Here is a 25,236-nt window from a genome sequence, read left to right on the forward strand (position 1 = left end):
ACAGCATCATGCAAGTGAATTATGCAGCGTTTGCCTCTGAACATCCAGCTTGGCGAGCCTCCACCTGCCGGTTGTACGCAGGAATGAATGCCTGAGCTTGTGCCAAACTCTGCCGCGCAACTAAGCCTGTGGATACACAAAGTGCTGACGCGGACAAAATAAAAGCTACCCAATGGTTTAGTATGAGGATTCATTGAAAAAAAAAAACAGCAGTATTATAACGGAGATTTATTTTGACAATGGAATTGCTCTGTATTAAAGATAAAATGTTGTTTGGATCAAGGAGTTTATTTCAACAGCCGCTTTTGCTAATCAAGTTTCAGTAATTTTATTTCTATTTTTTATGAGCTGTGTTTACAGTTTGAACTGTACATATATTTTACTCCATTGTAATTGATAGGCAGTGTGAAAGGGGCTTTACAAATGTTTTTCTTGTTTTGTCACTATTTTGAATACATCATAAGCCAACAATTTACAAGTTAGATGTAATCCCCTCCATTCTGTGTCTTTCCTAGTACAACTTCATTCGGTGCCAATGATGACTATGAACGTAAAGAGTCGTTTCTACTTTGCTCTATTGACATCTATAGGAGTTAAGGAATACTTTTAACTGGGCACGAACATCGACAAAGGGTTCAGTCTTGAGCTACAGTAGCCTCAAGACAAATGTGATTTATCACTGGAAGAAGTGACAAGTAGTTTCCGCACAGGTAACCGACACCAGAGATGTTGCAATGCCCCGTGCAATGCGACCTAGCCATATTTGTTTCTTACAATAATTCGCAGGGAAATATCACATTTCCCATGCGAGTCTCTGTTTGTCTTCCGACATGTAGGGTGTATATTAAAACATGTCAGGAACACTGAGGGAGAACATGCGTTTCGTACCCAAAAGGAGGTTCCTGTTCCGTGCAGCCTGAGGCCGAGTCATGCCGTCCACTTAAACTGTCAACTTCAGCCTTCAAACCCTCCATTCAATTAAAAGCCACATCCTGTTTTGTTTACACAGTTGACTGAAAGTCGAGTGGGTGGGAATTTATTGATATGTGTGTCAAAAGAGAGTATGCACTCATTTTTAAGTTCCTGTGTTATCAGTGCCAAGTTCCTATGTATTAAGCCTGGGTTAATGAGGTATCAAATCGAAAAAAAAAGGCCTCTTTCTCTATCATTAGCCAACATCTTCACATACTGTCCGACTCCAGTCTCTGGACAAACCCTGAGAGCAAATGATCAGTCCGCATGCTGTGAAATGATCGGAGAGTACATCTCGCTGCTTTTTGTCGCTCATTAACCAAGCACTGCCTCATGAGTCGCTGTGTTTGTTAATGTGCACTTCATTAACTTGTGGCGCGAGTGTGTGTGTAAGTGGGCCTATAGACTCGGATGCCTTGCTGGTCTCCCGTGGCAACAGCAGCCTCTGGGCCAACGCGGCGAAGGTGGTGGCGTCTAGAAGGGTTGTGGGTGGAGGGTTAAATGCATGGAACAGCTGCAGTCGGGTGGAGGAAATCCGCCCTGCAATTGGAGCTGAGAAGCTCTTGAAATTTTCCTATGGAAGCTATAAGCTCCTCAGGATGGAAGGCTGAAGACCACTGAGGAGCTGCCAAGCTTAATATCTGGATTTAGAATCTTCAAAAAGGATCACTTCAGATACAAACGGAAAAATATGTCTACTACTCAATATTCAGCATCTTAGAGAATACATAGACCTGCTAAGGTCAAAAAACGTCTGTTGTCAGAAGTGTGTTGACATTTCAGTAGTCTAATTATTCATGATGTACATTGATTAACACATTTTTATAATGATCATAAATCTGAGTGCAAAGTGTTACATTGCACATAAAGGCTCCGGAGCTCCATAATCGAGAACAGGAACAAGACATTACCAGGCTCTTAGGTATGGTCTGATTGGATATTAATGACATCATCCTCAGGGACAGCCCCACCCTCCCCAAACTCAACGATGTCATCAGTGCCAAAGCATCCCAGTGATGTAATGCAGGGAGGGCCCGGAATGACGTTCAAGTGGCGTTCCTTTTCTCCCTTTTTCTCTCGTGCCGTTTTTCCTCCCTCCTGAATGCGGCGGGATGAAAAGCCCATCCGCTTGTTTATTACCGCTCAAAGCCATCGTGAAAGAGATTTGCAGCTAAGCCCTGTGAGCTATTTAAAAGATGAGGGCTACTGACTAGGTGAGAGTATTTGCATACCCCAAATCCAAGGCTGCATCCTGCCACTGTAATCAAAATGTGGATTAGAGATGATGCCAATTTTGCCGCTAAAAAGGTGCACTAAACAATTTGAATGGAATTTGTTTCAAACTAAATGCACACCAACCATCCAAAAAAACTTTAACGTCACAAAAAGGGGCAAAGCAAGCTTAACTGGGACATCCAAACTCCAGTTTTTAGTAAGTAAAGTCCAAAAAATTGGTGCAAATCAGGAAAAAAACGTATCTACATGAAATGGCCAAAATTAGCATAAAATGTCTGGTTTTCACCAAAATAGCAGACTTCCTGTGTCCTTTTGGGCATTTTTTTGTGTAGCAACTCATGATAGACATCTCTACCAAATGTCGTATTGCTCAACTCCATGTGTATTTTCAGGCTTGGGTTCTTAAGACTTTTATCTGGCTCTACTCACAATAGAAATCCCTACTAAACGTAATGGTGCTGTGTAAAAACTGGCTTCAGGGGCTGAATTTTCTCCAAAAGAACCGTGAAATTGCCAAAATCGCTAAAATGCTCACATCAAATCATCATGTGTCTTTTTGAGATTTTTTGTTGGGTATACAGTACTTATCATAAAAATATTTAATAAATTCCATCTTCACACATAAAAAAAAAACAGTCTGCTGCGGTTGTGATGTTTAAAGGCGGCTTGACTTACAACATTTTGGGAAAAGCATCAAAAGTTTGACATGGAAGCGTTACGTCACTTCCGATCTAATTTATTGCGACAATTTTTGGCGGGGCGCTCACATCTGTTTTTTAATCACAATTTGAAAGTGTGTGTGAGTGCATGTGTGTGTATGTGTCGGGCAAATATCCACAGCTCAAGAGGATTAGCGACGGGACTCTTGGCTGATCAAAGCAGCAGTGAATCCAGCTTACTGGAACACACAACCGCTGAGGGAGGACATGATGCAAACTTCTGAGCCAACTCAACGGCACTACACAAATATGCCATAGAAAGAACATCTCAATTAAAATCCTTAATTAAAACTTTGCATGCACACACTTCTCCCACTCAAAACCGAATCTTAAGTGTTTTTTTTTTTAAAAAGATTCGGGACTTAAGGCTCCGATACTTTGGTATTTGAATATCCTACTGAAAATTTGCAGCTGACCATAAAATGTATTTCTACTTGATACGTTTAAATGTTCAGTTTTAGAAAACTTTTTTTTTTTTTTATGAAATTTAAACTTTGTGTAGCAGCAGATTATTTTGCTTGTGAGAAACTGTGAGATTTCAGACAAGTTTCTACCTGTTAAATTTAAAAAAATGATGCCAAAAAATAGAGTAGCAGTTTTTGCCAGCTAAAATAGCATTCGATTACAAGTTTTACCCCTAGGCCAAAGCATTACCGGGTGAAATTTGAATGCATCACTTACCCCACTAGCCATTTGAGTGGTGGTTTAGTCTTGTTTTTCTTTCTTTTCATGGAATGCGGGAAACTTGAACACAAATGTAGTAATAAATAATTCTTTTTAACGAGATTCGGTTTCAAGCCTGAATAAGGTCTCACCGCTCCCAATTAAACAATTGTTTATTGGAATCTTGATGTCTTTTGTGAGGTTTATTGTGCACACTGTTCGACACATTGTTTCCTCATCGTTCATGAATACCCTACAGACAAAAGCCATCGCCATAGTCCTGTATTAATAATGATACTATTATTCCAACAACGGGTGGATTTATGTACAAATCTGTGACTGGCTTTGTTTGCAGTCACCGGAAATTATCACTACACTGGCTTTATGGTTCCCTTCAGCTTTAACACAGCACTTTAGTATCTTTCAGCGCATTGTTCGGCATTTACAAGCCGCAACTTTTACTGTTTGGTTTGCTCTAAAACACGCCGCTCATTAAGCCTTGCCAGCTGTATCGAGCAAACCGCCAAAGAAAACAGACACAACAAAGCAGTAGCCTATAAAAATGTATCGAATCCCTATACGGACATAACGCTTGAGCAAAATGATCATTTCTGCTTATCTCCTGGAGGTCAAGTCTGCTTGTGATATGATTTTCCCTATGTTTTTGAGAAACTTGTATTTACGCACTGGGGGTGACTCTGCAATTACTGTCAGTTACTACACCATTCATTAGTCTAAATGGGAGGCAACAATGGCTACTCAAACTTTGGTTTTTCCAAACCGACATTGTGTTTACCCAAAAGAGCGTGGAGGAAAGACGTGATGAAGCAACCATGATTGGTCGTCCCTAATTGGGAGCCCGGTGATAGCGAATAAGCCATGCATTATGGATACGCTGGGAGTAAATCCAACGTGCGATAGGGGCTATAATTAAGTCTCTCTCTGATTCCACGGAGTAAGTCTTCCATCAAGCTGTCAGAGCTGATGGACTCAAGGGGATGTGTTGGAGTCCAATAATAAAAAGCTCCCTCAACAAGTCAGAGCGCCATTGACCTTTGGTTTTGGAGGAATTCAATCGACTTCGGATGGCTGCACCCGCAGCCTCCATTCATTTAGGTAAACTTTGATTACCTTAGAGCAGACTGATTTGACCTGATTGATTTGTAAGCAATTCAACTGGTGGTTTTCGGGACAGAAAAAAAGAAAGTCCGATCTTCCTTTCCACTTGTCTGGAAATAAAAACAAAGCCTCGATAGCTTCGCTTGTTAGTACAGCCTGTTAGCTTAGCTTTCTCGCACCACAGATTCGGTTTACAAGAGTACAATAACTTTTCCTTTCGACATCTCTGGACAAGTGGTGTCCAGAAGGCAGAGGTCAACAACTCCGATCCTCAAGGGGACTTATCCAGTATGTTTTCAGTGTAAACCCCCTCTGATGCACCTGATTGAAATGACCGAAATCAGGCTGGTCAAGCTTCATTTGAATCAGTCGCGTAGGAGGAGTGTCGCATCAAAAACATGCTAGATAGGTGCCCTTGAGGACAAAGACTTTCTTTGTTTAGTATGTTAGCTTAGCTAGTTAGATTTGAAAAATAATGTGATGTTCATCTAACCACAGCTTCATTTAATACAGCTTTAGGTTGAACTTGGCCATTTTTGTTGTTCTCGTGCCAGTTGTTTTTCCACAAGATGTTTTCCACCATCCACAAAATGGATTGAGCATGTCTTTATTTACCCAGTGGCTTTGGTCTGGTCTTGACATATAGCGATGGAAACACAATAGCAAAAGGAAAACCTGACGCAAAGGAAACCTCGAAAACAAAGGTGATAAAGAGCCCATGGTGGGTTTTTGAGGCCTGGTCTCCCTTCTTCCTGCCACTCTGAAAAGGAATGGAAATGTTGGATGTGTGACAGAATGTTCTGGAAGATGGTGGGTATTTGGGGATATGGAAAAGCCAAGCCACAGTCTTCACTTTGTCAATAACTTAATGACAGACAAAGAAACACCACAACTGCCCCATAATACTGATTAATATTTGTAAAAAGACTCCTTACTATAGTTTCCCAAAACGTCTTGTGAGGGAAAGGATACAAGAACCTCGTCTGACCTATTATATAATTTCAAGCCTGCAAAGCACTTACTTAATATTTACACACTGGGGAATCGTTTAGCTTTTATTAACGTAGGTAACAGTAGACTTGTGAGGTGGAGCAGGAATGGCAAAGACGTACTCTGGGGTGCAGTCTAGACTTGGAGATCTGTTCGCAAAGCAACTTTTAGACCACAAAAGCCTTCCTGTCTACTGTGGAAACGTTGAAGTTGAAAGTCCCTAAAGTTATAGCAAAGAGAATACGCCTGTAAGAAAAACAAGCTAGTCGCAAATGTATTATTGTTTTTGTCTTACCAAACATCAAAATTATGACTTGGGAGTTTCATTGTCTTTACGTCTTAAAATTGACTGAACCCAATTACAATTTTTGGTCACCCAATGTCCCGCAACTTAGCAACACCATTTAAAGATCTTTTTTTTTTGCTGTGAGTCTATAAGATCAGAAACTCTCAGTTCCTGGTGGTTTCTGATCCAAGGTTCTTGAGTGTGGCCCACGAGATTGTGTTCACATCCAGCGACAGTGGGCTAGCTAATTTATTCAAACCGGACTGATGGCATGGGCGGGCTGCATTAACCCTCCTGTCCAACAAGTGGTGCTAGCTAAAAAGCTGAATGACAAATAAGCAGGAAGATGAACAAAAGGTCATCATTTGTTGTGGCCCACTGCATGAGAATATATTCAGCTGTTAGTTTGATATTACTAAATCGATATATTTAATCAGATACTGGACATTATTATTATTATTATAAACTACAACGTTGAAGTAAATTGCCGTTGGATGTTCTTGTTCTGGTAAATACTCAGGAGAGTCTGTTCCACATCATCAATCCACTTATCAAGTTTTTCTCTATTCATTATTTCAGTACAGTATATTAAACTGGCAAATGCTGATACCTGAACAACACACCACTTGATTAAATCGGCAACCGTTAGCACAACACAACCACTCGATGGTCCCGGTAGGGTGAGGAAGACTCTAGTAGATAGTAGGTGCTCCAGCATACCCTGATGGAACCATTCCAGACCTGCAATGTTTTTGTGAGTGAAAGGACGGAGAACTCAAATGACCAGGGTACCAGGGTACTTTCTTTCTGAAAGGTGATATTATCAACAGTCATGTTATTTGTAGTTTTAATCCTATTTTTATTCTCAGCCGGGACTTTACGAAGACTGGAACGTTTACGTAGCGCCCACTCCAAATAACCTACAGTGCTTATATTCACAGTCTGATGGAACTCCGGCACTACATACATGGTATTTTAACACTGACATTCTCCGGATCACAGGAAGCTGGGTAGCTACATGGACTGAATATCTGTGGGGGTTTTTTTGCTTGGTTTGGGCTTTTAACAAGGTTTGACGATATGTTTTTTTGGCTCATCGTGTACATTATCAGTCCCAAATGGATTGGAAGCTTAGATGTTTGTATATACAGTACTTTATAATCCTACCACGACTTAAGGACAGCATTGGATTTACTCTGCATCAAGTTGAGTATTTACACAGCGCTGTCGAGTTATCAGTCAGAGCAGGAAGGACTTCTCCAAACACATCATGCACAGACACAAGGCAGGTTTCCTCCAAGAATAGCTCTTGCTAAAAAAAACATCCCATCGGCAGATTCAAGCAGGGAAATTTTTCAAGAATGGACACTGAATTGAAATCTGGATCAGATGATAGATATTGTCAGGCAGTAGGGTAATTATGAAGTCATGGCGCGGTAATGAGTCATGAACAAGTAGGTCAAGGAAAGCATAAAATGAAAGAAAGGGGCAGCCATTGTTTAATTGCGTTCATAGATTTTATGAAGATTATCCTGTTTTAAGATGTATTCTATTACACTACGAATCGTTCAAGCATTTGTTTGCCATATTCCTTGACCTTCACCTTATTCTGCTCGCTAAGAAACAACCAAGGGCTATGGCAAACATTCACCATTCTTCTAAAAAGGGTGAGTGGATGTCAGAGAGGCGGGGTGATGTTTACTCTTAAAGAAAAGCAGTTGGCAGGTTAATAGCGCCAGAAGAGTGCCAGGCCAGTGTCCTTTCACGCCTGCAGGACATTTGTCTTGGGCCTTCCTTCACCTCAATGACAAAAAACAAGGGAAATGGACAAAGAAGTAAGTGACTTCAACAAATAGGTGGGGTCCAAGAAACATGGTGGCAAGGCCACGAACATGCAAAGAAAGAAAAGAAATTGCAATAAGACTCTGGTTTCCATGGCTTTTTTAGCGCCATTTTTTCTGTAAGCACCAAAACGATAATGCTGCAGATAAAATGTTATCTGTGGGTCAACAAAAGGTGTATTTGTCGCTAGTATTTCCGTAGATTACAATCAGCTTTCTGAGGAGGGAAAAAAAATAAACAAAATCAACTAAAACATTTTTTAGACACTCAGATCTATGTTGGCTAGTCAAATGATCATCCAGAATGAAACAGCTTCATTTGAGGCTATTTTGGTTTAGCCCTGGCTGCTTTGAAGTGTTTCCAGTAAGCGTCCAGACCAATTATGGGTATATTAAAAAAAAAAAAAAAAAAGAATTAAAGGGGAATGGGAAGGAAGAACACAAGACAAGATGGACACTAATGAGTCATTACCAGTGAGACTGGCCGTAAAAGTATTACTGTCTGTGGGGTACAGTGTTCGGACTGCTTCTGTTTTATAACAGAAAATGATGTTTTCAGCCGCTCATGAAACTACACTTGTCTTGGAGTATGTTTCCATTAAAAGGAAAACGTGTCATGTCTTGTCATAAAAGAAAAGTAGTTGCAAAGGGATTTAGAGAAACAAGCCACAAAGCAAAACATATTACAGTATTTTTTAGACAGTAATGTGCACCGAATTTTAAGCCGAAACAGCAAAAATTTAACAGAAAATGTATTTTGTTGAGTATAGACTATACCAAAATATAAACTGGAGGTTGTAACTTCAAATATTAATGCAGAAAGATGGTAGATGGGCGTACTATATATATATATATATATATATATATATATATATATATATATATATATATATATATATATATATATATATATATACACAACATGATACTACACACTCTGATTGTTAGAATACCACACCAACACAATAGTAACATGCATACTTGAGAGAGTGTCCCATGATGGAAAGTAAATGAAACCGCAGGTTTCAAAGCGTGAGAATAACGTAGCGGCTTATCACCCAAAATGTACGGTACATCTAAGAATACTGTTACACCTCTATTATTTGTGTTTTTATAGTAGGGAAGAAAATGGACTTTTTACTTCTAGTCCTTAAAAACACACATACACAGAACAAGCTTAGGCCTTCACGATAACCTCATTAAGTCTCATCATTGACTCAAGTAGCTCAAATCGAAAGCCCCCTGCAATGACGTCTGATGAAACGCTGCAGTGATGCGATGTGACCGCCAGCTGGCTCGGGGCCATGACGAGGGATGACAGCGCAGACGGAGAAACACCTGGTCGGACCGCTACCATCCCTCTTGACTACTGGCCACATGCCACAAGCCCAGGTGTCTTTCTACCGCCTCTTATCGACGCCACGTGCGTTAGCTAATGGCTACGACCAGCGTTTACCTTTGCATCGAACCCTCCAGTCAGGTAATAAGGACAAAAACTGAGTTTGCCGAGCTGCTGTTTGCCTTTGCTTGGGAAAACACTGCAGCCCATATGATAGCATTTACAGACAAATGGCTTGGCTGAATTAAACTGGCAGCCGTCGCCTTCCACTTAATAACGGTTTCCTCGCTACATCAGCGCTGGGCAATGCACACAGGAAACTTGGGAGAGACAACCAGAAAGATGAATGTTGAGGTTCCGTCTGAGTATTAAGAAGGGTTTGGGATGTACCGATTGTGAATATCCTAACGGATTTTTCAAATGTGAAAGACCACATACTGTGGGGAAAAGAAATATCTTTGACTTTCAGGCCTATCAGGCTGAATTTGATTAGATGGTGGAAATCAGATCATATAGAGTGTGATGAGACCTTTTGAAATCAAGACAGATAATAAAAGGAGTTTCGTGACATTTTTACAAAGGTTCGCCTTTAAATTTCCAGGCAAATGAGTGTCCTCCAGATTTAAATCTACTCAACGGCTATTCAGGCAAAATTGGAGATTTCTAGATTAGGGTTGCTTAATTAACAGTTGGAGTGAAGCTCTCAGGCAAAAGCCTCTTTTGCACACAAGCACAGTCATAATGAGAAAATATGGGGCGTAGATGTAATTTTCATACAGCGACATACTGTATGATGACGTCTGTGCCAGCATCTGGTATGGCACGCAAAATAACTGTCAGATGGCAACAATTATTTACAGCGCAAGTGGGAGCAGTGGTAGTCGTATCAGGTGCTAAACTTTACACTTCTACCCTGTCATGCACAGCAAGCAAATTAAAAAAAAAAAGCTTGCATATCTTGTTGCTATGCCTTTACTCAGTGTGTCTGTTTTTCTGAATATTCTGAAGTAGTTTCTGGTGTGCCACAAGAATCTGTCTTTGGCCCCCTGTTATTTTGTATTTGCATGCAGCTCCCTGGGTAGGATTAAATCAGCTTGTTTATTGTTCATATGTTTATTTGTGCTCTTCCTATAAAGTACTAAAGCTCGCGCTTCACTTGGCAGCGAACATTTGCGAGTGCTTTGGAAGACAGCGAATATTGCGTTTTCGTCAGGGTTCATTCAAGATTGCAAAAGTTCACCAAGTGGTCGCCAGACATTTGCCCGTACTTCTGTTGAACATGCTCAAAATGTCCTTGCGATCACTAGAAAAGGAAAATCACAGCAAAAAATTTGGCGAATGTTTGCAATAAATCTTAATTTAGAGGAAAGCTTTGTATTTTGAGGAGGAGCTGGATTTAGTGTTTGTTGTTCTTGGAAGTTAGGTGGAACTGGTGGAATAAATGTGCATTACAAGTATTTTTATGTTTTTTTTTTTTCTTTTTTTTCATCAAAATTAAATCTGCAGGATAGGGTAAGGATAAGGGTAATTTTTGAAGATTCATTTAAACTGTTTAATAATATATTTATTGTATTAACTATGAACATGGGTGATTGAAGAGCTTGGCAGTTACTTTTGTGTTTCACAAATCAAAATAAGCTCATTTCATACTTCCTATTGCTGAATCCTTCAAACTGTTGCCTTCTGGTCAATGATACAGGGCTCAAAAAAATCTGGACAAACAGATTCAGAGACAGCTTTTTGCCCAGCGCTATTAACACTCTGACTAACAAAACAAGAACACACTAAAATTAACGACTGCAGTCCTGTGAAACGATCATTTCCATTTTATTCCTTGTTTATATATCATGTATTCTATTTATTGTTCATATTACTAATATGCACCTAATGGAGTAGCACCAATTTTGTTGTATACCTGTGTTCAATGACAATAAAGGCATTCTATTCTATTCTATTTTATTCTAATCTATTTGCAGGCATCATTTGCTACCCACAACATGGTGGGAAAGTCACTGTTGTTTAATGTGTATTCTTAAGCCGCTGTTATGCCATCCGTAGCATCGACATGTCCGTAAGTAGATGAGAACAGTGCAATATCCGAGTGGTACAAAATAACTCTTCGGAATAGGAAGGGGCGCATCTCCCCCCGTGGGAAAATCTCATCATTTGTTTGATCGCCCCTGAGCAAACTTGGACACGCACGTCCAAATCGCATGCGAGCCTGAGCCGCAGTCACCCATTTACTGTCAGTCTCCTCGTGATCCATCGAGGGGAGGTGAGTTTCTCAGGAGTGATGGCTATGCGGCGGGAGAGGACGACGCATGCAACAAAACGCTTAGTTGAGATAACGCACTTTGTTTGTTAAATTTCTTGTTTTGAGACCAGATCACCCCCAACTCCAGCAACCCCATTAGTTTAATTAGACACAGCGACAAAGCCACAAACAGTTTATAAAGCCCCCCCACACCCCCCTCCTATTTTGGTTAACTGAATGGTTGGCTGCAGTTCAGATCAGGCGGAAAAAAAACAACAACGGTTATGCAAAACAAGCTTTCAGAGGCATACGGAGGCAACTGAGCAGGAAAGACAAATAAAGATTTCCAAAGGGAATTCCCTTTGGCGTGTTCTTGAAAATGACAGGAAGTAATGTTTGTCATCAAGAAAATTCGAGATTGTCTGGTCGTAGCGCGGAGGTGACCACTCACCTTTGCAGTGAAGAGTGTCCAAACTCCACAGTCCCAAAAACTTTTTCCGCTCCTTCCCGGTGGATCCGCACACTTTTCCCAACTCCAACTGCCTCCCCTCCCTCCCTCACTCCCTCTCTCTCTCTCTCTCTCCCACTCACTTACTTCCTTCAGAACTTCCTGGGCTGCTGTTTATGCTCCAATCAGGTCATCCAACAAAAGTCTGCGCCCCCTCCTTCTCCTAACCCAAGTCCTTTCGCTCAGCCATTGTTTGGCAAAGGCTTGTCACATGTATGCCCGCAAGAGAGAGCGTGTGGTAATACATACAAACCAAAGAGGGTGGTCGACTCCCATCTTAAATATCTTACAAGGATGAATGTGTGTTTTTTTAATTAGACCGGGGCAACTGAATCCGTTTTACGTCTGGAACTTTTTCTCCAAAGCCAGCAGCTCGCTGTTACAAACCTCAATGAGGCTCAATCTACGCTGGCCGGCTGAACTGCCGAATTCCAAACACAAGGCGCCTTCACTGAGTTTTCCGCCTCGACCAAACCATAATTGACTGTCGCGCCGATACAACCGACCCCACTCCTTCCTGGCAAAAAAAGAGTGGTGGGGGTGGGGGGGGGGGGGGGGGGGGGGGGGGGTAGTGTGATTTGGGGACCAGGAGGTGAGAGGTGATGTGTGGGAGGAGGCAGGTTGACAAGAACACACTGAGCTTTTGTTTAGTGTTGTCAACACCTTCATCATTGCACCTCCTGACCTGTGTAAGAATTCAATTCAAACATAGAGACACCATTGGTTGGGATTGTGTTGGCTGATATTAGATAAAGGCTGATATTATAAATAAGCCTCATCCTTGTTTATGAATTATTATTTGCAAGTCACAATGCCATGTCACTAGAAAGCTATTTTTAAGACAAAGATCTCCTTCCCTATCATCCATGCATGCCAAACAGATATTCCCATCTAATTATTTTCAGTCAGCTTGTTAAGTCAACTCTGCAAGCATTATTGATATCGTACCAACAAACAGCACCACACTTCCATAAATGTTCGCTGTGAGGCACACAAAAAAGCAAAAAAGTAATGATGTGATACATTTTCGAAATACCTTTGAATTTGATTCCTAGTAACCTTTAAAATTATACAGAATGCAAGTTTGTTTGAAAAATATGAGCATAAATATGTGTTTTTGATCATTAATGAGCACTTACGCCTTTTTTGAAGTCATGTTCTGAAAGCCATCTTGTAAGATCCAAAATGAGCACGGAGGGCGTGCAAAGTGTCATAATTTGATTTAGATCAGAAAAGCTTCAATCATCTTTCAGAAGCCGGCAACATCACCAACATTTGTTTATAGACAGTAGTGGTTATTGAAACCGTAACTTTTTAACACAACTGTAAACTGTCAACCTAGTTCAATCCATGCCTAATTAAGGATCCGCTATCTATATTACTTTTAGGATTTTAAACAAAGAAAGGAAGCGGTGTGATTTTTTTTTTAAATGTTCCCACTCGGTATGTGAGTGTTTTGGGCGATTGTGTACACACATCTGACTTATGGAAGATGTACCCTGTGTGAACAGACAAACGGAACTTAGGAAAACATAATGTTTTTTCTCTCAAATGTGATTGGATTGGCATCTCACTTCTAAAACCAGTCCATGATCTTACTAGACAATCATTTGATTGGAACCGACAAAGAAAGAAACGTGGAGGAAGACCCAAGAGTTATTTGCTGGGAATCTATAGAATAAGAACCAAAGGAACTATTTCGGTGTCTGCCATAGTCTGCCAATTCTCACTCCTCATTTGGGGCCATCGGCTTGACAATTTGAAATTGTGAAAGCCTTACCGCAATAAACACATCAGCCTGATGTAGACATGCTAACAACAACTAAGAGTAAAATGAGGGTCTCCTGTATTGTTGGTCATGGTGAGTGAGGAGTATAATACTGCAGCATCCAAAGCTAAAAGTGGACCCTTTCAAGGTGGTATCAAAGCCATAATAGAAATGGGTAACTAAACATATGCTTGTGAAAAGTAACACTCGGCCCAACTTTAGTTGACTAAAAGCTATTTTAGTATCAAATCAGACTGCAGGCTTAGATGTGTTGTGTGAAGGGCTCTAATGCTGTAATTTTGCAGAATTTGTCTCTGTAAATGGAAGTAAGGATGTTACGATGCCTAAAATTGCTCAGCCAGTGCGTAACAAGCAGTGGTTTACACGTATGGCATATATACGTATTGCCTCCACCTAGGTGAAAACATACCGGTAAGTTGACCAGGTGGTAAAAATAGGATATGAAAAATAGTTTTGAATATAGGAAAGATAGTCATATTGCTAGAGTGCAATGAAGAGAGGCATCAGAATATCACAGTTCAGCTCAGTAAATGTGCTAAACTATGAAAATAAGAACTTATTGGTAATGAACTGGAATTATCTTTGTGGTGTGACTACACTAGAATCCCAAAAAAGCCACTCTCCTTATCTTTTCTACCCACGTGTCATCTTTTTGTTCCAGAAGCAGTCCCTAATTGCCCCCTAAATGCAAGTCTGGGGAGCCACAAGGACAATTGCAGCACCTCTTTTGCCAGTTTGAATTCTGGAGACATTCATCTTGTTGTTTAGTCTGGGCTCGCATGCTGGACTAAGGCGTATAAAGAAGGGGGTGGGGGGTGGGGGTGTAACGCTGCTGCACAGACGCTTTTCACTTGTGCTAGACGACAGACGCAAAGTAGATTCTTCTATCTGTGCTTCATTATTTTAGACAGGGGTGCAGATCCACAGAATGCAGGGACGACAATGTGATGGCATGAAAGGGAGAAATATGCATTGTCATTCTCTTTGGAGATCAGGTGTGCTTGTGTGTAAGCGTCTGGCATCTTGCCCTAAAATCTAACACTCTGTCTAAGTAGATGTGCAGGTACATGTGGAAATAGAGGACAATGGTCAAAAAATAAGTTGCTAGTTTAATTCCTGATGATGAAAACCTTGATGAATTTGCATTGTCCTCATACGAAGAATCACAGGACACAAATGACGCTGATTGATAAGTACAAATAGCTGTAAAGCTATGAACTAAGTGACAAACCGCTTCAATGCAAACATCCAATGCGAAAGTACTTGTACTTTATAGTAACTGCTTCAATGATGAAGTAGTCACCGAGTGATTTTCCTGAAAAACTGAGAGTGAGGCAGGTGCAATATTTGCGTCCTCTTGAAAGAAGTGCAACAGCTTCACTCTCTTCTCTTTTAAGGTAAAAAAACCTCCCTGCTTAATCCCTACCAGATAAATCCTCCCCTTGCTGAAAGGCGAGACACAAAAAAATCTGAGGAAATGGACCAAAATATTTGACAGCGTCAGAGCGAGCAGGTGAAGATTACACGTCTCGCTATTCACCCTGGGAATCTCGGTGTACTTTCTGTGAGAGTCACGCTGTCAAGGAGCCACCTGCGCCAGCCGGGGGAGAGCAAAGTCGACTGCGCTGCATTGGTACGACGAGTCAAGTGACAGATGGATGCCTTTCAGCCACACAAATGTCAGCAGATTGAAGAGGTGCAGCAGGTTCACGCTGCCAATAAAAGCATTGCCTCTCAAAGTCTTCATTCCGCCTGGGCACAAGTTGATATTAGATTCTGACGCTATAACCTTGAGCAAAGGTGTCACGGTTCCAAAGGTATTAAAATTACAGCTCCACTTTTTCCCACTGAACATAATCAATGGTATTCTTAAATAAAAGATTGACTATTTGGTACATTGAGAAATTTGTACCATGTTAAAGAATAAATACATAAATAAATATATTGATGTGTATGGATGGAAAACGTCACAGTACCACATCTCTAGTAAGATATTTTTGTGATTGCCATCTACTTATATTTAAATAGGTGTCTTCTTGCATCAACTCCGAAAGCAGCCAATCATATTCTGCTCCATTTAAATACTTAGATTATTAAGCAAAAATGAAAAGCACTCATTACTGGTTATAGAGAGCAGAAGCGGGTATTAACATTTGCACTTTTTAAAGGGATAGTGTGAAAGATTTAGACCATTTTTCATTATGGCCAGCAGTAGGTGCTGCGCCGTGTCCGTAGCTATCACAAACATGGCCGCCTCTGGAGAAGTGCCACCCCACATGTAATATAATTTAATGATAACTGGACCAATGATTATATTTAAAACATATTGTTTGTCATTAAAAACACATCCATTTGCACGTTTTTGAAATTTACAATCATTTAATGTATTCCTTTCGAATGAAAAACGGTCTAAATCTTACACACTGTCCCTTTAACACCACGGTCAACTCCGTTAACCTCCCATGCCTAATTTTGCCATATGAATGGCACAGACAGAGAATACCAGAATAAAGGCAACTTGATGATTTTCCAGATTGTATATCCTCCTGCAAAATTATAGTCTGTTCCAGCCATGGTATGATCAATTAAGCGTGATCAACTGAAGGTTTGTTTTTACATTTTCATTGTCCTTTTTTTTTTTTGGCAAACTCATCTGTAAAGATGCTTACTCACGTCATAGGTATCGCGTAATGTGCCTCCGAACCTCAAGAGACATCAGTGAAGCAAGCATCAAGATATTAGGTCCTCGCTTTCTTTCCTTGGCTGTTTGTATTTTTCTTGACCGTGTCTAAATAGAGTACAAAGCCATGGGAAAGACCGAAAAGTCAGACTTGCTGGCTCATGTTAGTTTTGGCTTGCAGGGCATGTTCCTACCAAACCGATATGGAGAGTGAGAACGAGTGAGGAAAAGAGCGAGCATCAAAAGGGGCTAAAAGGCCTTGGCTTCCATCCCCCTGGATCTCCCCCTCTAGCCCATGGACCAAGCTGCCTTTTACGTATATTTAGCCTCAAATCAGCCAAAGCCCTTAGTGAGCTGCTCCCCTTCGCACTAAAGCCAGTTTCATAATCTTTTTACGGGCTGGTGGAGGGTGGGGGCTGGAAAGTTTAGGCCGACGGCAACAACTGAGCCTCTTGACAACTAAGACAAAAAAAAAAATCTTGACTAAATTGCACATAAATACATTATACTGAAACATAAATGCCATGTACTTGGGCTCACGGAGGTATGCACAGTCTTAACACATTGCAAGCACACATACATGGAACCGGGAATAACTGAGTAGAACAACTACAGTACTATATACTACTCATTCACTGCCATTGACGGTTATAGACATCAAAGATCTATTTTGACTGGGCTGGCATTGAATGAATCAATTATTCTATTTGTCACTATACGTCACTGGCATACATTGAAAAATAAAAGTACTATACTCGCGGTACATAACTGAATACCTAACGTTTTGCAGCAGAGGAGTCAACTCATTCACTGCCATTGATGGCTATAGACGTCAAAAATCCATCTTGACAGGGCTGGCAGTGAACGGGTTAATGTATTCCATTGAGCAAGGCTGGGAAGGGCCGAATGGATTGACGACAGTGCAATTAATAATTGGCTGACGGACCGCCGATTATAGTTTGGGTAAATCTACAAAAAAGACCGACGACCGCAGAATGGGGTCCGTGTACGGATGGGACAGTAAATGATGGACCAGCGAAAAACTGCCAAATGTCCATCTCTGTTTTTTATAACAATAACTGCCAGGTAATGATGCCCTGTATACAGAAGGCCCACCATTATCAAGGAACATTATGCCATTATCGCTTCACAAAGTAATCAGCGGACTGTAAAATAAAGCGTTGTCATAGAGACACAACCCCAACACAGGTTTAAAGGACAATGCTGTATTTATGTTCAGTTGATGCACTTTATAACCTAGTGAGACATCCAAAGATTAATGGGCCTTAGTATGACGTATCAGAGTGAAAAATAACAAGCTTTTGTACAGTGTAAATACAGATGCAAAAAGCTCATTTGTGATGTCTCCGCAGGCAAAGACATGGGATAAAATGGAATAATGGGAATAGAAATGTATTTTCATGTTTGTGATTGTTTTTTATTGTAATACGTCAAGTATTCTTCTTGCAATCACTATTGCACTTAGTCAAAAAGCGCAGAAAAGTCAAAGCAAATAATTGCGCTGTATTTTCCAGTCATTTCTGTTCCGCTTAAGTCCTGTGGGTGTGGGAAGAGCGTGTTTCACACTGTTATCTGTCAAAAAGAATTAAGAACAACACATTTCACACGTTTGTGGATTGAGTGGAATGAATGTACAAAATGTGCTCTGTTTTTACTGTGACTTGCAAAACTTCAATTTGCTCTTGGGTGAAAAAAAGTTTAATTGGTTGACAGTATGCTAATGTTACAACGGTACTTTGGACATAACGATACAAATTACGAAAGAATGGCATCCTTTATTGGTTCTTTGGAGAATGTGTCAGCCATGAAAAATTGATAAATGGTGTGTGCACATCAAATGAAGTGCCAGCTGTCGCTTCCATCAGCGTGCTGCGTCTCACGACTTGACACTGATGGGAGAAACGCTCGCTTGTCACAGCCTTCCGGGGCATAATGGCGCAACAACAAACAAATGTGTTTTGACGGTACGCGGAGCTGAGAAACGCTCGGTTCCCCCGCCACGATGAATAAACTCTCCCTGAGAGCGTAAACAGCGCAGGGAGGAAAAAGAAGACGAGGTCAACTAATTAAAGATTACGTTCAGTCAAAAAAAGTCTGTGTGAAGCGAGCGCCTCAAAAGTCAAGAAGGTTTTTGTGCTTTGCCCTCAAAAAGGTTTTAACGGTACTCAGGATAACAATTCATTAAATAGAAATGACATATTGAAACAATTAGCCAATCAGAGGCTAACATGAATAGCATATACCATGATTGATGTGAAAATGGCTTTCAGATTCATTCAAAGGGTGAAATATTCACTGTAATTTTGCTTTATTATCCAGGTTTTAATTTATTTTTGCAAACGGTAAAGAATGTTCAACTGTTCCTTTAAAACAGCCCGTCCAGCCAATAAAGGCTTTATGAGGGCAACAGTTTGATTAATTTGGTAAATATTATTTCCTGTGGGGAGAATTGTAATAACAGAAGTCAACCACCATCACAGAAGTGATTATTTACTTCCATTCCTCCAATTTTATTAATTAGAAGAATCCCACAAGATCAAAAGCCTCAAGTCAGAGATGTTAGGGTGTAGACCACAGGAAAAATCATTGTCTAAAATGCAGATTTTTTTCGAAAAGTGTAGGTTTTCATAATGACAAAGGGTGTTTTGCAACACGAGGCAAGGATCATTTAGAGCATCGGGAAAAAGAGCAAAACTCAACCAGCAAGGGGCGCTGAATCTTTACAAACATGATTTAGAGACACTGAAACCAAATGGAGGTAAGAAACAATATGAATGTCTGCATGTGTTTTGTTGTAGCCTCAAGACAGACACATGACCACAGAGTAGAACACAAGCTTGAATTTACTAATCTGTCTCATTCATTGAAGTTCAATGCAAAACGTGAAAAAGAACTATAACCAGGCTACAACAACACATTTCTTTCTATGGAATAGCAGAGTATTGTCTTGCCAGATCACCATCGAGAAAAAAACAAAACAAAAAACATCTGTCCAAATTCTATGCAGCTTGTCCTCATTAGGGTTATGCATAAACTTGAGCCTGTTCCAGCTGACTCTGGGCAAGACAAATTTTATACCCCCAGCGCAGTCAATCACAATGCAGATATTGCCTAGGGCATTAACTTCCTATCACAACCAGGCATGGGCCGAGAACTGGCTTGAAGGTTGACCTTGGTGTGAAGTTTCAATAACCACTAATGCAATCAAAAACAGGTCATGAGCGCTTTTCTTCTTTGCTTGATCTAAAAAAGGGGGCGGTTAAACGGATTGGCTGTTTGCAACTAACAAGTCGCATCTTTGAAAATAATAAGTGGCAATTGCTGTTTGCTTTTTTAATCGAAAACAAAAAAAAGTTATGCTCGTGCTGGTCAAATGAACTTGCTTTATGCATAATTTTAGGCCTACAGGTGTTAACGTTCAAAGGTATTTTTAATACAAATCACATCAATGACTTTACACGTTTTTTTTAAAGTCTAGTATCGATGTCATGAAGGGTGAAGATTTCCACTGACGACCCATGCTAAACTTGGCTCCCAACATACAAAGATCCAAATCTTTCAGTTAAGACTTTATTACTACTTTCCTATTGGTCAACGCTTTGGCACCAACTGCGCAACAAGATGTTACATAAAAGAAGAAAAAAAAAATCAACAAAAACAATCGGATGAATGGAATGTCAGCATATGTTTCTCAGTTTTCTGAAGGAATTTAAAGCTCCGGGCTGTTAACATCAGCTCAGCAGAAATCCATCCCTCTCCGCATTTGCTCCCCCGCAGCTTAGCGACGCAGCCGGGCTGAAACGCTGCGTCAACGAGCCGTCTCAGCTGTCGAGTTGACAAGCTTGAATGTCTTCCCACTGACTTCATTGACTGACCAAAGTGTATTATTTCCCCTCTCAAAAATCCTTCCTGATCTAAGAACAAATGGAAGAGAGGAGCTGATCCCCGGATCAAAGTTTCTAGTGATTTGTACAAAAGGGATGTGAGAAGTTCAGAGACAAACCCATCTGGCTGTTAAGTCTAAAGTTCTTCACCGCACGCTAATTGAACAAGTAATGCTCAGGGAGGTAAAAAGTATAAACGTCAAGTGACATTCAGACGTAACACTCCATACCACTTGAGGCTACATGGAGCTAACCTCAAATCCCTTTGGTTTCACAGCAGGGGGCGCTGGCTGCCAGGCGCAAGAAGACGAAGCCCAGAGGAGCAATTATATGAAGGGGTTGAGAAACCTTCTCGCTGTCACACACTTGAGAGGGATTCAAAGGTGGGCAGGAAGTCGATTTTATTCGCGGTTGCTCCAAGTGCAATGCGTCGGGAATAAATCTGACACACTCCTCGTTTTATGCATCCTGTTTGTGTGGTAGCTGCGGACGAGGGCTTTTATTTTCTCAGCAACAAAAAAGCCTCAGGACTTGTAAACTCTCTGGTTTTGTGAGCTTCACAACTAAGATCAGGTCAATGTGGTTGAAGAACACTAGCCTCTTTCACTACGGTCATCGTCTTGTATTTTAGTCGATCTTTGAATTTGGCAGCTTTTCATATTGTATCAAAGACAAAAGGGAGATGAGATGCCACAAGCCACGGCCAGCGTGTGAAATTTCACACCCAAGAGTCACGTTGTTGAACTCTATTGTAGCTGTCATAAACGTGACAGCGTTATTAGAAAATAAATCACTCAATTGAACGGCTGTTAAGAAATCCTTTGAAGACCATCCAGAATAATCCAAACAACTTTTGACAACTCAAAAGTTACATTTCAACAAAAGGCGCCTCAACACCACGGTGGTCTTGTATGAGATTGCATTTTTAATTCACTTTACAGCTGCAGCCAATCAGCTAGACAGTGTCTCCTGCCTCAGAGGCCAACGAAAAAAAAATCCCCAGAGCAAATTATACCCCCAGAAGAAAAACACTGCAGTCCTAGCGGAGAGAATTTACAATACACACTCATGAGCAATCACCTAAGCAAGATTCTTTCTTTTTGCTCAGCGACCCGTTTTTTCGTCTGTTTCTGTTTGGAGGAATGAGTCATGTCCACTCATTTGCAATCCCAGACTGCAAGCCCATGAACGCACCATTATCCCACATACTGTAATCTTATGTCTCTAATGACTCACGGCTTTTTTTTTTTTGCCTTGGAGATGTTTTGTCCCATCTTTACATGTGGCATTTGGAAGAAAAGGTCTTGAAAAGGTCTCTTTTGTTGCACTTTTCACAGTTAGGCTGAGGACTGATGTCAAAACCATTAGGAATAGAAGACCAAAAAAGGGGGGAAAATTTGAAAATGCCAAGGTGAATGAAAGGCAGTAGTTACTCTAACCATGCTGAAACCCTAAACAAATGGCTGATCCGATTCCAATAGTTTTTTTTTTTTTTGCCATTATTCAAACAACAAACCCACACCTTTTTGTTCTTCTCTCTACCAGCAAAAAGATAAGCTTGTCTGAACAAAAGAAATCTAAAACCTTTTGTCATCACCTTGTATAATGAAACCCTTCAATCGCGCCATGACTTGCTTGGTGACAAACGTTGCAGACGTGAGTTCACACAAGCAAGTTCTCAGCTGCTTTTGATGACTCACCATCTGAACTCGCTCACTGTTAGATGAGTTAAGCGCAGAAACCCGCCCGACGGTATCTTCAGACCTTCAAGTGAACAAATCCTTGCATGATGGGACATGATAACCCGAGGGCCCACGTTTTGAATACGATGTGTTGAGTTGAGCTTTCAAGTTGAGCAAGAAGAAAACTGAGAATGAATGAATTGAAAACAGCAATCCTTTGGTCAAGGTCCACAAAGCCTCAAATGATGGGGCCTGCTAGTCCACACCTTGTTGGAAATGTGCTTCTTTTTTTAACAAAAGCAAAAAGAACCTTCTCATCTCCTTCTAGGCGATAGAATAACTCCCAAGAAGTCTGAAATTGGGCCTTGTGTCAACCAGCGGTCAGCTTTCAAGCTTTCACACAGTGGAAATGTCACCTGTCACGTGCTCTTATTGTCTTTGCCTTGCACATGACCCCGTGGTTCTTTTCTTTCAGCTGCCATCGTGCCCTGGAAATAACAGCACCTTAGGGGACTAAAGAAGTGCATTTGCAAGGAGTGTTCAAAATTTGATTGGCCATTTGTTAATTTTATGCACATTTTATTCTGCTCTGGGTCTATGATTGTGATAATCTTTTGCACATTCTATAGCGAGATACATCTTGAGAAAACTCAGGCAAATAAAAGCGACAAAGTGGGTGAAAGCACATGGAGACAAAGGGGGTGAAGGTGGGGGACATTTTAGCTATGTGAAGACCCTCAGAAAAAGACACAACCCTCATTTGTATTCACAAAAACATCTGGTTTCCAGTACAAACCTGCCCCCTTGTAACCCACAAGCACACGTTTTTTTTTTAACCAATGGGGAGGGATTCATGCACAGGCAGGGATCGAGACCTGTTGATTCCCCAGCATGCCCTGCTCACATTCCTGACCTCCTTCTGTCACTCTCTTACTAACTTCACCCCTTTTCGGTTGCCTGCGACTCCACCGCCCCAAAGACTGCAACCTCCTTATCTCCACTGACTTCTTTGAGAGCAGCTGACAGGAAGATATACGATCTGTCAGTCAAACACTTACAGGACAATTTCGGAACTTGGTGAGATTCCTGATGTGAGCGTGACCCTAACGCGACTGTGAAAGCTGACGCCCTGCAGAGTTGGAAGTCTGGTGAGAGTCAAAAGGGAATGATAAGAGTCCTTTTTTCGAGAACAGACCTTTTCCTTCGTAATCAGTGTTCCAAAAAAATATTTGCTGCAGTTTCTTTTGCTGAAACTGCAAATGTGAGCATGGGTTTGTTTGTCGAGAAAGTTCAACGTGTAGCTCAAACTGACAGAAAAAAACAGCCAAATATCGAGGGGTAGTTCTGTGGAGAGGTAGTTGAACATCCACAGGTCCATCAAGCCTGATCCAACTACCTATGAAAAAAATAGCCTATTGTTATATTAATCCTGTTAAATTTGTTTGCAAGAGAGCAATAATGTCCATGGGTCATTTTGACCCAGAACGTATTTAGCCGTGTCCAAAATGAGTACAAATCCAAAGCCAATATTTTGTTTTAACCAGTGATTTATGTTCATTTCTGAAGAACATCAATACTGTCTCTAGGTCAATATGACCTTAAGTTGTGTGCATTTATCCCAAAGTGTCAAAAACTCACTTACAAACTCACAAAGTAACAGAGACAATCCCAAAGTTATACCCGTGTGTTACATTTATTTCTTTGGAATGGTTAAAACATTCTGGGTCAGTTTGATGCGGGTTCAAAGTATCCCAAAGTTTCAGAAACATTTTTTTGACTATAACAATCTTAGGTCACTTTGACTGGGGTTTTCCATTAAAAAAGGGTGAGGGTTAGTATTTCAAAGCATTTCAAAGAGCATTGTATCTAAAATACATACAAATGGCATTTTTAATGGATATGTTGAAAAACCAAGCCGAAGTCTTGTTCTGAATATATTTCCTTTAACCTATAAATATACTTTAAGTTTCAAATGGGTCAATTTGACCCACAACATAACAGGATGGTTAATTCATATCTTCAAAGGACCTGCAGCAACAAGTTTGTTAGTGTGGTTTTTGAGATTGATGCAGCAGATGCTTAACAAATTAATTTCCTTTCCTTCAGGCAAAGAAGATGACTAATGGCCAGAATTAAATACAGCTTTAATCCCAGCATATTAGAAAGATGAGCAGGCCTGAGTTCAAAGTTCAGTATCCCTGAATGAGGAGATACAAGTTGAGGATGATATTAAATAGATGTCTTACTGTGTGCAGATCCTTGATGGTGAACTGACGCTTTAGGTGTGCCGGTTTTACTCTTCGGGGGGTTCGACTCCATAGTGCGTCCGGCCTCACCTAGGTTCTTTTGTTCCACATGGTTTTCACTCAGTGCTTTGTCCGTGAGTGACTTCTGCCTTGTTAACACACTGTCAGTTCCCGCCCTCATCAGCTTCTCGCCCACACTCTGTACCCGGGCCTGACCGGCCAAAGTAGCAGTGCCGTGGCATTCCTTCCTGGGGGAGGGCAGCTTGGATCCGGGGCCAGCTGAGGGAGGCCGGGCCAGCCTGGAAGTTTTTGACATCCCGCCTAGGTGAATCTCGGTCGGTCTCTGCGCCTGTGGACTCTCGGAGCTCCCCGCAGGTCTCCAGCGTGTTGGGACTGGTGCAGGTAGGCTGGGAGGCCGGTGAGGGGAGGGGACTTTAGGGAAGTAAAGGGGGTGGGGGATTATTAGCTCTCAGGAAGGTGCTCTCCTTTCCTGGCGTGGCCTCCTGGGATCATTCTCCAAAACAAACTATGTGTGTGTGCACAAATCTGGGGAGCAGCAGGAAGAGCTTTGCCAAAACTAACAGACTCTTAGTCCCATGTGACTCTAATTGTCCTTGGTGCAACGTTATTTACTCCTTTAGTATTTGACGGTTCTCATTCCTACCTTGCCATGTTTGCGTCCTCTTCTTTTTCAGTCGCTCAAAAGGAAAGCATTCCGGCGCTCCAGAGAGATTTCGATTTAAAGAGGTCAAGAGAGGGAAAAAGAACAAAAGTCTTCCTTCAGGTGCAGCTGCTGAAGCTGTTCCAGATGTGAGCGCGCCGCTTTCGTGTCATCAGCGCGTCGTTTCGGTTCAATCCCCGGGCTCCGTCTCGTGCTGCTTTCGCTCCTTCCCCTTGCTTCTCCCCATCCATCATATACTCTTTCGTCTCTTGTCCCTAGAGACGGCTTTGCACTCCTCCTCACATGTCAGGTGGCGATACGGCGAGCGGAGTCCGAACCGCGCTCT

At 41.2% G+C, this 25,236-nt stretch overlaps 1 protein-coding gene across 1 annotated transcript in view; it reads right to left on the bottom strand.

The window, feature by feature from the left end:
- LOC148407841 (sickle tail protein homolog) overlaps window positions 1-24,983 on the bottom strand; it is a 71,369-nt gene extending 46,386 nt beyond the window's left edge. The window contains exon 1 of the mRNA XM_088402387.1: window positions 24,230-24,983. Within this exon, the coding sequence (XP_088258513.1) occupies window positions 24,230-24,545 (316 nt within the window). The 5' untranslated portion in view covers window positions 24,546-24,983. The remainder of the gene's footprint in view (window positions 1-24,229) is intronic.
- Between the last annotated feature and the right edge of the window lie 253 nt (window positions 24,984-25,236).

This window comes from Hippichthys cyanospilos, chromosome 19 (genome assembly GCF_059441005.1).
Source record: "Hippichthys cyanospilos isolate Australia breed blue-spotted pipefish chromosome 19, RoL_Hcya_1.0, whole genome shotgun sequence".
In the NCBI taxonomy this organism is placed as follows: Eukaryota; Metazoa; Chordata; class Actinopteri; order Syngnathiformes; family Syngnathidae; genus Hippichthys; species Hippichthys cyanospilos.